Raw genomic sequence first — 13,596 nt, 5'->3', positions numbered from 1 at the left:
GGAGACATGGACATAACGTCACAACAGGAGACATGGACATAACGTCACAACAGGACAACAGGAGACATGGACATAACGTTACAACAGGACAACAGGAGACATGGACATAACGTCACAACAGGACAACAGGAGACATGGACATAACGTCACAACAGGAGACATGGACATAACGTCACAACAGGACAACAGGAGACATGGACATAACGTCACAACAGGAGACATGGACATAACGTTACAACAGGACAACAGGAGACATGGACATAACGTCACAACAGGAGACATGGACATAACGTCACAACAGGACAACAGGAGACATGGACATAACGTCACGACATTATTCCAAGAGCAAAATTACTGGATATGATTCAGTGGTGGCTTCATCACCCTGGTATGTGTGAATGCATGCCTCTGTCTCCCTGTGTGTGTGTATGTGTATGTGTATGTACGTGTGTGTGTGTGTACGTGTGCGTACGTGTGTTTGTGCGTGTGTGTGTGTACGTGTGTGCACGTGTGCGTGTGTGTGTACGTGCGTGTGTGTAAGTGTGTGTGTACGTGTGTGTGTGTACGTGTGTGTGTACGTGTGTGTGTACGTGTGTGTGTGTGTGTGTGTGTGTATAGGGACCCCCATCCAAGAGATTAATGGAGCCAATCTCCAGTTCTGGTCTGTAGAGTGACCACCCTCCTGGATAGAGGAGACTAATTAAATAAATCAATCAGGGGGAACAGGACCACTGAACAGATAGCATCACACTGCTACCACCACTAACCAGAGAGAGAGAGAAGGAGTAAGGAAGGTAGAGGGAGAGAAAGGGTAGGAGGGTTAAACGAAATGAGAAAAGATGACCAGTAAACAGGCAGGGAGAGGAGAACAAGAGGAGAGAGCAACAACAGAATAGAAACAGAGAGAGACAGAGTATACATGCCTCTTTCTTATTTATAACCCCTGCTGGACCTTCTGACCAATCACCTGGGTCCATGTTATCACAAAGACACATGATTGGATCATACACTCTACATACTGGACTAAAATGACACTGGTGTTATCATAGGGCCTGTGTCCTGGCCGACTGATAACCATACAGTCTCATATTAATATCATCATTACTATCATACACACTCTCCCCTTACACACTGCTGGGGCCGAGTGATATGGAGGATGTTTAACATATCATTACTATTATTATGGTATGGCTGCTATATGAAAACATGATGTCGGTTGGATGTGTTATCAGGTCTCTTTCCAGGACTGGGGTGTTACATTCACCTTGACCCCCCTCTAAAGTCACAAGCCCATGTCAGTATCCTCAGGTCAGAGTTCATTGACTGCCCATATGAGAGAGATATTCAGAATTTGTGTGCTATATACTGACATACAGTGCATTAGGGAAGGTATTCAGACCCCTTGACTTTTTCTAGATTTTGTTACGTTACAGCCTTATTCTAAAATGTATTAAATGTTTTTCCCCCCCTCATCAATCTACACACAATACCCCATAATGACATCACAATACCCCATAATGACATCACAATACCCCATAATGACAAACCAAACACTGTTTTAAATACATTTTTTAACAAACATTTATAAAACAGAAATATCACATTAACATAAGTATTCTAAGTACTCTTTACTCAGTACTTTGTTGAAGCACCTTTGGCAGAAATTACAGCATTGAGTCTTCTTGGGTATGACGTTACAAGCTTGGCACACCTGTATTTGGGGAGTTTCTCCCATTCTTCTCTGCAGATCCTCTCAAGCTCTGTCAGGTTGGATGGGGAGTGTTGCTGCACAGCGATTTTCAGGTCTCTCCTGAGATTTTAGATTGGGTTCAAGTCCGGGCTCTGGCTGGGCCACTCAAGGACATTCACACACTTGTCCCGAAGCCACTCCTGCATTGTCTTGGCTGTGTCACAGTTCGCCACAGTTCGAGGTCCTGTACTTTTCTCTGTACTTTTCTCCGTTCATCGTTGCCTCGATCCCTGTCCCTGCCGCTGAAAAACATCCCCACAGCATGATGCTCCCACCTCCATACTTCACCGTAGGGATGGTGCCAAATTTCCTCCAGACATGACACTGTTTCATCAGACCAGAAAATCTTGTTTCTCATGGTATTTAGGTGCCTTTTTGCAAACTCCAAGCGGACTGTCATGTGCCTTTTACTAAGGAGTGCCTTCCGTCTGGCCACTCTACCATAAAAGCCTGATTGATGGAGTACTGCAGAGATGGTTGTCCTTCTGTAAGGTTCTCCCATCTCCAGAGAGAAACTCTGGAAACCATCGTGTTTTTGTTCACCTCCTTGACCAAGGCCCTTCTCCCCGATTGCTCAGATTGGTCGGGAGATCAGCTTCTGGAAGAGTCTTGGTGGTTCCAAACTTATTCCACTTAAGAATGATGGAGGCCACTGTGTTCTTGGGGACCTTAAATAATTCTCCACCGACAATTACTTTGACCTCATGTCTTGGGTTTTGCTCTGACATGCACTGTCAACTGTGAGACTTTATATAGACAGGTGTGTGCCTTTCCAAATCATGTCCAATCAATTGAATTTACCACAGGTGGACTCCAATCAAGTTGAAGAAACATCTCAAGGATGATCAATGGAAACAGGATGCACCTGAGCTCAATTTCGAGTCTCATAGCAAAGGGTCTGTCTCTAGATAACGTATCGTTCCTGTATGGTATCAGAGCCTATGTCTCTAGATAACGTATCGTTCCAGAGCCTATGTCTCTAGATAACGTATCGTTCTTGTATGGTATCAGAGCCCATGTCTCTAGATAACGTATCTTTCCTGTATGGTATCAAAGCCCATGTCTCTAGATAACGTATCGTTCCTGTATGGTATCAGATCCCATGTCTCTAGATAACGTATCGTTCCTGTATGGTATCAGAGCCCATGTCTCTAGATAATGTATCGTTCCTGTATGGTAACAGAGCCCATGTCTATAACGTATCAAATGGTCTAGAAAGGTAAAGATGTAAATGCCTAGTAGTGACCTGTATTTACCACGGCGTCCCGTGATATCCCAGGGTGTGTTGTCCTATATGGTAACAGCTAACACTACAGTGTGGGGGTACAGTACATCTCCCCATGACAATGCTACCCAGCTGTATGTGAGTCTGGATGGAGCATCATCTCCCCCCCAAGCCCCAAAACACAGCAACCCACACTGTGTGTCCACCAGGTATGTCCACTAATGCCTTCCCCCTAACCCCATGTACATACATGTGTGTTGTGGTGGAGTGGATGGCAGGTGCACCTATAAATGGGGTCCCCTGCCGTTTCCTGTGTGATGGCAGCCAAGGTAGAGAGTGTGTTTAATGTAGTGTATCAACATGTGTCTCTCTGTCCCTTCAGCCCATTGGTTCAAGTGCCAGTGGTGTGGCCCCACTCTTAGAACACCTGCTGTAGGAACACACTTGTGTGTGTGTGTGTGTCCCCCAAACAGCAGGCATGCACCATTTCCCATCTACATTAGGCCTGAGAAAGACCCAACACGTACAAGGAATGTGATGATCTAAACGGCAAGAACAGCTCCTTTAACCTACAGCAGCTTCCCTTTAAAACACTGATACAGAAGGATGTATTGTTCTATAGCTGTCCACCTCTGGGACATGTATCATCTCCTTCAGTCTCTTTCCTCCATAAAGCCACCTGACATCTTGAGTGAGCAGGGAGCACTGAGGACTGGAGTAGCCCATTAAAAGTAGTGGCCCGCTGTCACACTGAGACCAACCAGCCAGGACACAGTGGGGATCGGTTGGACTTCTCTCGCACGCACGCACACACACACACAAACACACACACACGAGGGCCTGGGTCTTGTATGTGCGTATCTGGCAGTTGAGGAAGGAGCAGGCAGGCCTCTTTGATTGGCGTAATTAAAAAAGCCAAAACCCCAAACAAAAGGAGCGTTTTATGGAGCTCCCGCTAACTGGAGAGAGGCTCATTAGCCTAGCAGTGTAATTAGCAAGATGCCGCAGTCCTCGTTAAGGAGAAGTCATAATCGTAAACAAACGCCAGTGAACTCCGAGCCAGGAGCTGTAATGAACTGTCAGTGTTCTCTCACTCTGAATGGAGAGTTAACAAAGACAGAGGGGCAGAGACACACTGTCTTAAAACACACCTACATACACATTCTGGAGTGGATACACACACTGTCTTAATACACACCTACATACACATTCTGGAGTGGATACACACACTGTCTTAATACACACCTACATACACATTCTGGAGTGGATACACACACACACACACACACACACAGAGAGACACACACACAGAAAGAGAGACACACAGAGAGAGAGAGAGACACACACATACACACAGAGAGAGAGAGACACACACATACACACACATACACACACAGAGAGAGAGACACACACATACACACACAGAGACAGAGACACACACATACACACACAGAGATACACACACATACACACACAGAGAGAGAGAGAGACACACACATACACACACAGAGAGAGAGACACACACACACGAGGCAGGTTTCCATTGACCCAGGTTCTTCCGTCAAATGCAATGTCACAAAATAAAATCATTGTGACAGGTGCAATGGAAATGGCAGACGACAACATTGTCATCTGTTCGACAGGGGGGGATTTTTTGGGTCGAACTTTATTGCGACAAATGATGATGGAAACAGTGTTGTTGGAATAAATGATGATGGAAACAGTGTTGTTGGAATAAATGATGATGACATGAGAATTATTACAATATGGCAAATATTAGTCCATTATTGCATTCTATCCATGCTGGCTTTCACAAGCTGCCTGAGAGGTGGAAGAGCACACTGGCTGTTGTAAGTAAATGTATTAATGAGTAACACTTGTTTTATTAGACACTATCGTTTTTGTTGTTGTTGGTGTGACATCATTACATCCCGCTGAAATCACGACATCACCCTGACCTCGTTACATCCGGCTGACCTCGTTACATCCAGCTGACATCATTACACCCAGCTGACCTCATTACATCCAGCTGACCTCATTACATGCAGCTGACTTCATTACATCCAGCTGACCTCATTACATCCAGCTGACCTCGTTACATCCAGCTGACCTCGTTACATCCGGCTGACCTCGTTACATCCGGCTGACATCATTACATCCAGCTGACCTCATTACATCCAGCTGACTTCATTACATCCAGCTGACTTCATTACATCCAGCTGACCTCGTTACATCCAGCTGACCTCGTTACATCCAGCTGACTTCGTTACATCCAGCTGACCTCGTTACATCCAGCTGACCTCATTACATCCAGCTGACCTCATTACATCCAGCTGACCTCGTTACATCCAGCTGACCTCGTTACATCCAGCTGACTTCGTTACATCCGGCTGACATCGTTACATCCGGCTGACTTCATTACATCCAGCTGACCTCATTACATCCAGCTGACCTCATTACATCCAGTTGACCTCATTACATCCAGTTGACTTCATTACATCCAGCTGACCTCATTACATCCAGCTGACCTCATTACATCCAGCTGACCTCATTACATCCAGCTGACCTCATTACATCCAGCTGACCTCATTACATCCAGCTGACCTCATTACATCCAGCTGACCTCATTACATCCAGCTGACCTCATTACATCCAGCTGACCTCATTACATCCAGCTGACCTCATTACATCCAGCTGACCTCATTACATCCAGCTGACTTCATTACATCCAGCTGACCTCATTACATCCAGCTGACCTCATTACATCCAGCTGACCTCATTACATCCAGCTGACTACATTACATCCAGCTGACTACATTACATCCAGCTGACTTCATTACATCCAGCTGACTTCATTACATCCAGCTGACCTCATTACATCCAGCTGACCTCATTACATCCAGCTGACTTCATTACATCCAGCTGACTTCATTACATCCAGCTGACCTCATTACATCCAGCTGACCTCATTACATCCAGCTGACCTCATTACATCCAGCTGACTACATTACATCCAGCTGACTACATTACATCCAGCTGACCTCGTTACATCCAGCTGACCTCATTACATCCAGCTGACCTCATTACATCCAGCTGACTTCATTACATCCAGCTGACTTCATTACATCCAGCTGACTTCATTACATCCAGCTGACATCATTACATCCAGCTGACTTTATTACATCCAGCTGACTTCATTATTATTACTCTGTATTCTAGATGACACTTCACCATCTCTGGACTAATTGACTAAAACAGGTACACGCACACATATACGCAGTCACACACACACACACACACACACACACACAAACAGTAGCATCCACACATTAACACAGCCATAGCCTATAGCCTAAACATGCAGGTAGACACTGAAGAAGAAGAATCAACAGTGTAGGTATTTATGGTAACGGTCAATGTGTCGGCAGAGAAGACTCATTCTTTATACACTACTGTAGAGTATTCACAGACACTAGCTTTGAGATGCAACATCCACTGTTACATATCTGATCTGGGGAACACATTGCTGTGAGAAGTGATCGATCTCATGATTGATCTCATCTTTAATAGGGGAGGTGCTAGGTGAGCATGAGCAGTAAGTGGTATCCATGGAGATGATAGGCCCACTTCCTGTGCTGGAGGAAATGGGTACCGGGGTGTGTGTGTGTGTGTCTATATTCTATAACCACCAATTAACTGCTTCTACGGGGTCAGGGAGAATCAAATGCTGTTTCAGAGACAATTATGATTCTGTGAGATAGGTGGGTGGCTGCCAAGTATCACTGTGTGTGTGTGTGTGTGTGTGTGTGTGTGTGTGTGTGTGTGTGTGTGTGTGTGTGTGTGTGTGTGTGTGTGTGTGTGAGAGAAAATTTGTGAGCGAGAGAGAAAACGAGAGAGAGCAAGAATGAGAGAGAGCAAGAATGAGAGAGAATGAGAGAGAGAACGAGAGAGAGCGAGAATGAGAGAGAGAACGAGAGAGCAAGAATGAGAGAGAACGAGAGAGAGAACGAGAGAGAGAACGAGAGAGAGAACGAGAGAGAGAACGAGAGAGAGCAAGAATGAGAGAGAGCAAGAATGAGAGAGAGCAAGAATGAGAGAGAACGAGAGAGAGAACGAGAGAGAGAACGAGAGAGAGCGAGAGCAAGAATGAGAGAGCAAGAATGAGAGAGAGAACGAGAGAGAGAGAGAATGAGAGAGAGAGAGAATGAGAGAGAGAACGAGAGAGAGCGAGAATGAGAGAGAGAACGAGAGAGCGAGAGAATGAGAGAGAGAACGAGAGAGAACGAGAATGAAAGAGAGAACGAGAGAGAGAGCGAGAGAGGTGGCTGTGGAAACCTCACAAAGTCCAGAGGAAACTATTACCTGGCCGTATACTAACTGATGAATTCACCAACTGTAAGTCTCTCTGTATAAGAACGTCTGCTAAATGACTCAAATGGAAATGTACACCATAACATAAATTAAGAAGAATGTTGATCTTGTGAATAGGTTGTGAACAGGTTGTGAATAGGTTGTGAACAGGTTGTGAATAGGCTGTGAACAGGAAACAAAGTATGAGCAGAAGTAAGTAAGCATACATGTCTGTATAAATATGTCCACACAGACAGTTGTATGATTTCCATGTTTACCATATCATATTATGTACCCACTTGTGAATATGCGTGTCCTGCGAGTGTGTGTGTGTGTGTCAGTCCTGCGAGTGTGTGTGTGTCCGTCCTGCGAGTGTGTCCGTCCTGCAAGTGTGTGTGTGTCTGTCCTGCGAGTGTGTGTGTCCGTCCTGCGAGTGTGTGTGTGTCCATCCTGCGAATGTGTGTGTGTCCGTCCTGCGAGTGTGTGTGTGTCCTGCGAGTATGTGTTCCCGGCCCCCCTCACCTGCAGCAGGGGCCTCTGCACTGCCAGGACCTTCATAGTATCGGCACTAGCCAGGACTTTCAGTGGGTCTGCTGTCTTGCTGACGGCCCGGATCTCCTTGTTGATCTCTGTTCTGACCTGGTGCAGGAACAGGTCGTTGATGTAGTAGGTCAGGAAGGTCCGGAGCTGGCACTGCTTGGCCTGCCCCGGTGAACCCATGTTCTGCTCTGTCTCATTGATGAACCTTGGGGGGGACAATGTTGAGGGAACGTTAGAGAGAGTGGAGAGGAACGTTGCGGCAACATTAGCCTGGATAAATCTATGGGGAGAAACAGAGACGGGACAGGAATGTTAGTGCAACGTTAGAGAACCTTGAGCCATCGTTAGAGAAACTGTACAGGAAGGCTACAGCAATGTTAGCCTGGACAGGGAGATACCTCGTCAGTTGTACGACTGAATGCCTTCAACTGAAATGTGTCTTCCGCATTTAACCCCTCTGGGAACGTAAGAAGTAGTTCCACTAGCTGCAGTACACAGATGCTGTAACACCCATGATAAGGAGGTGATAATGTATTCCCATTAAATAAACAGAGGGGAATTGCGTTACTGGAATGAGTGGTAGTATGGAGAGAATAATTGGAGTGCAGACTGTATTCATACTTTTAGAAAAGTTAAGAGTTAAAGGGCGATAACGTGCCAGGATGTTTCCAGGACAACTTGGACAAACTGCTCAGGATAAGTCCTTGAAAACACTGGCGTCCTCCGATCTACATGGGTGAGTGTTTAACTAGCTGTCGAGTTGGTCAGATAGGTTCACACAGCAATGTAAGGGCTGGGGAGCACCATACACACCTCATCTGTCAAGGAATCACTGATAATCACTAGGCCTGTCTCACACACACACACACCTCCACGCAAGAGTGAGTGTGTCCTTAACAGCTTAACACACACAAATACACAAATTAATCAAATCCTTCACGTCAGGGTGAAGGGGGACAGATCTATTCAGAGTTGGAACTATGGAGCAATGGAAGGAAGGAGAAAGTGAGGTAGGGAAGAAAGCGGGAGGGGAAAAATAAATAACAAACGAACGAAAGAAAGGAAGGAAGGAAGGAAGGAAGGAGAAAGTCTGGACTCTAGGTGTCTATAGTGGGGGACAGCAGGGCTAGAGAAGGCTCTGTAGAAGGCTCTATGTGTCTAGAGTGGGGGACAGCAGGGCTAGAGAAGGCTCTGTAGAAGGCTCTAGGTGTCTAGAGTGGGGGAAAACAGGGCTAGAGAGGGCTCTGTAGAAGGCTCTAGGTGTCTATAGTGGGGGACAGCAGGGCTAGAGAGGGCTCTGTAGAAGGCTCTAGGTGTCTATAGTGGGGGACAGCAGGGCTAGAGAAGGCTCTGTAGAAGGCTCTAGGTGTCTATAGTGGGGGACAGCAGGGCTAGAGAGGGCTCTGTAGAAGGCTCTAGGTGTCTATAGTGGGGGACAGCAGGGCTAGAGAAGGCTCTGTAGAAGGCTCTAGGTGTCTAGAGTGGGGGACAGCAGGGCTAGAGAAGGCTCTGTAGAAGGCTCTAGGTGTCTATAGTGGGGGACAGCAGGGCTAGAGAAGGCTCTGTAGAAGGCTCTAGGTGTCTAGAGTGGGGGACAGCAGGGCTAGAGAAGGCTCTGTAGAAGGCTCTAGGTGTCTATAGTGGGGGACAGCAGGGCTAGAGAAGGCTCTGTAGAAGGCTCTAGGTGTCTAGAGTGGGGGACAGCAGGGCTAGAGAAGGCTCTGTAGAAGGCTCTAGGTGTCTAGAGTGGGGGACAGCAGGGCTAGAGAAGGCTCTGTAGAAGGCTCTAGGTGTCTATAGTGGGGGACAGCAGGGCTAGAGAAGGCTCTGTAGAAGGCTCTAGGTGTCTAGAGTGGGGGACAGCAGGGCTAGAGAAGGCTCTGTAGAAGGCTCTAGGTGTCTATAGTGGGGGACAGCAGGACTAGAGAAGGCTCTGTAGAAGGCTCTAGGTGTCTATAGTGGGGGACAGCAGGGCTAGAGAGGGCTCTGTAGAAGGCTCTAGGTGTCTATAGTGGGGGACAGCAGGGCTAGAGAAGGCTCTGTAGAAGGCTCTAGGTGTCTAGAGTGGGGGACAGCAGGGCTAGAGAAGGCTCTGTAGAAGGCTCTAGGTGACTATAGTGGGGGACAGCAGGGCTAGAGAAGGCTCTGTAGAAGGCTCTAGGTGTCTAGAGTGGGGGACAGCAGGGCTAGAGAAGGCTCTGTAGAAGGCTCTAGGTGTCTAGAGTGGGGGACAGCAGGGCTAGAGAAGGCTCTGTAGAAGGCTCTAGGTGTCTATAGTGGGGGACAGCAGGGCTAGAGAGGGCTCTGTAGAAGGCTCTAGGTGTCTAGAGTGGGGGACAGCAGGGCTAGAGAAGGCTCTGTAGAAGGCTCTAGGTGTCTAGAGTGGGGGACAGCAGGGCTAGAGAAGGCTCTGCAGAAGGCTCTAGGTGTCTATAGTGGGGGACAGCAGGGCTAGAGAAGGCTCTGTAGAAGGCTCTAGGTGTCTATAGTGGGGGACAGCAGGGCTAGAGAAGGCTCTGTAGAAGGCTCTAGGTGTCTATAGTGGGGGACAGCAAGGGGGGGGGGGGGTAAGAGAGAGAGAGTGAGAGAGTTGAACTGTGAGAGAGGTGAACTGTAAGAGAAAAGGAGAGGTCTCCTAAAAATTCTATAGTAGACTAATTTAAGTTGATCCTACAATGACTACCAGGCATCCAGCCCATCTTAAAATACACAGAACATCACTAAATACCCCTCAATAACTCTAAATATAATTAGTGCATTTTTTGTTGTTGTTATTGATCGAGAACCCAAGTTGCAGCGTCAACGTTCCATGCAGACCAAGAAGATACATCATGTCCTGTTACGATTGTCATTGTCTCAATATGCACAGCAAGTTGATGGATCTGGATTGGTGTGTGTGAGCACAGATGGATTTTAGTTGGTGAGAGCGATAACGTTTGAATAATGTTGGGGAGAGGACGGATGGATGCAGTCGAAGCCGCTCTCTGTCCAAATAACCATCTGGAGCTGAGCCTCAGGACTTGGCCCTGTGTCACCATGCAGTCAACTGAGGTAACTCAACTGCTTGTCCAGACGCTTAGCTAACGTGCAGGTGCTAACCCAGACATTGACCTAACAACCAGGTAACATATTTATCAAATTGGCTGATAACATTCAAAGGAATGTTGATGATGGCATTAAGTCCATTCAATTAATACTACAGTCTGGTGCCAACTTTGTGGCATTCTACCTACTTTACACACATACACGTATGCCCACGCACACACTCTGTAGCCAAGCAGGCTGTTGCCAGGCAACAAACATATTTACATAAGTCTAATGACCCATTGTATCTTCAAAAGTTGTAAGCCACCTCCACAGTAGGGCTGCATGATATTCCACATGCCTGGATCACAATGTTGTTTTCATGTAGTCTTTTTGGTCTCGCCTCCTTCGCTCCCTTCTGTGCTGTGTGCACCTTCCCATTCTCTCACACCCCTCCCCCTGCCACTCACAACAACAAAGATGAGATTCCTTCTTCCTCTCTGAGAAGCGGTTTCAACTTGATTTTTTGCATCTGAGGTCACCGAAACACGATTTTTTGCATCTGAGGTCACCGAAACACAATGTTTTGCATCAAATGGACTTCGAAACACAGAGACTTTATTTTATTGTCAGAGAAGAGAAGTTCCCTTCTCTACCGATACCCTTTTTATGTCTCAACTCCTCAAACTGCACACAGAGCAGACACTACTAAAACCGGAGTAGCAACGAACATTGGTTCTGGAAAATGAAAGCTCAGTTTGTCGTGCGCGGGATTGCTGTACCACGTACCGCTAGCAGTGTTTTAACCAAAGACTTTTATACTAGCTGTCAAGTCTGTGTTTTATAAATGTGCAATAAAACACCAATATATAAGGAATTGTCAACTCACTGTCATTCTGAGAAATACTGAACACACTTGATTTCAACATCTGAACAGAGTGGACAGAATAGCATGCTGTTCAGACAGATGGAGACAGACAGAAGGGTGTGTTCATAACAATTCAACTGTCAACCTTGTTAGCTAGAAAATAGAGCCAAGTTGGCTAAACTTGAAATATAAAGATTAGCTGGCTACTCAATAGCACATGGGCTTGAGAGATTGTTGATGAGACCTGTGCTAATTTTCTATAGCCTAATGCCAGCTACAATAAGTTAGTCATGATTAGTGAATGTGGATTGTGCATGGTTCTGGTTAAATTTGTAACAAAAGGTACATTTTCATAGACCGACTTGAAAGCCAAATCAGTGACGATAACAAAAAAAACAGATTAAACTATTTTGATAAAATAATAAAATAATGAATGGGTATTATGGTTGTGGAAGGATTATATTTAGCCTGGGTATCATTGCACAAACCCCAAATCCATTCGATTATTGCTGAGTGTTTGAAAACCTTTAATTGTACAACAAAGTTTATTTAGATTTGTAAAAAAAAAAAAATGTAATCACAATATATGTTGTGAATTGCCCATAAATTAGAAAAAACTATAGCAGCAGTAGAGTAAAATAGCTACAGTAACTGTCAGAAGGTGGAAGCCACCTCCACAGTAGCAGTAGGGTACAGGAGCTACAGTAACTGTCAGAAGGTGGAAGCCACCTCCACAGTAGCAGTAGGGTACAGGAGCTACAGTAACTGTCAGAAGGTGGAAGCCACCTCCACAGTAGCAGTAGGGTACAGGAGCTACAGTAACTGTCAGAAGGTGGAAGCCACCTCCACAGTAGCAGTAGGGTACAGGAGCTACAGTAACTGTCAGAAGGTGGAAGCCACCTCCACAGTAGCAGTAGGGTACAGGAGCTACAGTAACTGTCAGAAGGTGGAAGCCACCTCCACAGTAGCAGTAGGGTACAGGAGCTACAGTAACTGTCAGAAGGTGGAAGCCACCTCCACAGTAGCAGTAGGGTACAGGAGCTACAGTAACTGTCAGAAGGTGGAAGCCACCTCCACAGTAGCAGTAGGGTACAGGAGCTACAGTAACTGTCAGAAGGTGGAAGTCACCTCCACAGTAGCAGTAGGGTACAGGAGCTACAGTAACTGTCAGAAGGTGGAAGCCACCTCCACAGTAGCAGTAGGGTACAGGAGCTACAGTAACTGTCAGAAGGTGGAAGCCACCTCCACAGTAGCAGTAGGGTAAAGGAGCTACAGTAACTGTCAGAAGGTGGAAGCCACCTCCACAGTAGCAGTAGGGTACAGGAGCTACAGTAACTGTCAGAAGGTGGAAGCCACCTCCACAGTAGCAGTAGGGTACAGGAGCTACAGTAACTGTCAGAAGGTGGAAGCCACCTCCACAGTAGCAGTAGGGTACAGGAGCTACAGTAACTGTCAGAAGGTGGAAGCCACCTCCACAGTAGCAGTAGGGTACAGGAGCTACAGTAACTGTCAGAAGGTGGAAGCCACCTCCACAGTAGCAGTAGGGTACAGGAGCTACAGTAACTGTCAGAAGGTGGAAGCCACCTCCACAGTAGCAGTAGGGTACAGGAGCTACAGTAACTGTCAGAAGGTGGAAGCCACCTCCACAGTAGCAGTAGGGTACAGGAGCTACAGTAACTGTCAGAAGGTGGAAGCCACCTCCACAGTAGCAGTAGGGTACAGGAGCTACAGTAACTGTCAGAAGGTGGAAGCCACCTCCACAGTAGCAGTAGGGTACAGGAGCTACAGTAACTGTCAGAAGGTGGAAGCCACCTCCACAGTAGCAGTAGGGTACAGGAG

At 46.6% G+C, this 13,596-nt stretch overlaps 1 protein-coding gene across 1 annotated transcript in view; it reads right to left on the bottom strand.

The window, feature by feature from the left end:
- The window catches only part of LOC110499821 (exocyst complex component 4), a 237,494-nt gene that overhangs the window by 88,268 nt on the left and 135,630 nt on the right, over positions 1 to 13,596 (bottom strand). Inside the window, exon 11 of the mRNA XM_036957071.1 lies at positions 7,848 to 8,070. Coding sequence (XP_036812966.1) covers positions 7,848 to 8,070 — 223 coding nt within the window. The remainder of the gene's footprint in view (positions 1 to 7,847; positions 8,071 to 13,596) is intronic.

Source organism: Oncorhynchus mykiss, chromosome 21, assembly GCF_013265735.2.
Source record: "Oncorhynchus mykiss isolate Arlee chromosome 21, USDA_OmykA_1.1, whole genome shotgun sequence".
In the NCBI taxonomy this organism is placed as follows: Eukaryota; Metazoa; Chordata; class Actinopteri; order Salmoniformes; family Salmonidae; genus Oncorhynchus; species Oncorhynchus mykiss.
The sequence above is the reverse complement of the archived record's forward strand: the minus strand, read 5'-3'. Positions and strand labels throughout refer to the sequence as shown.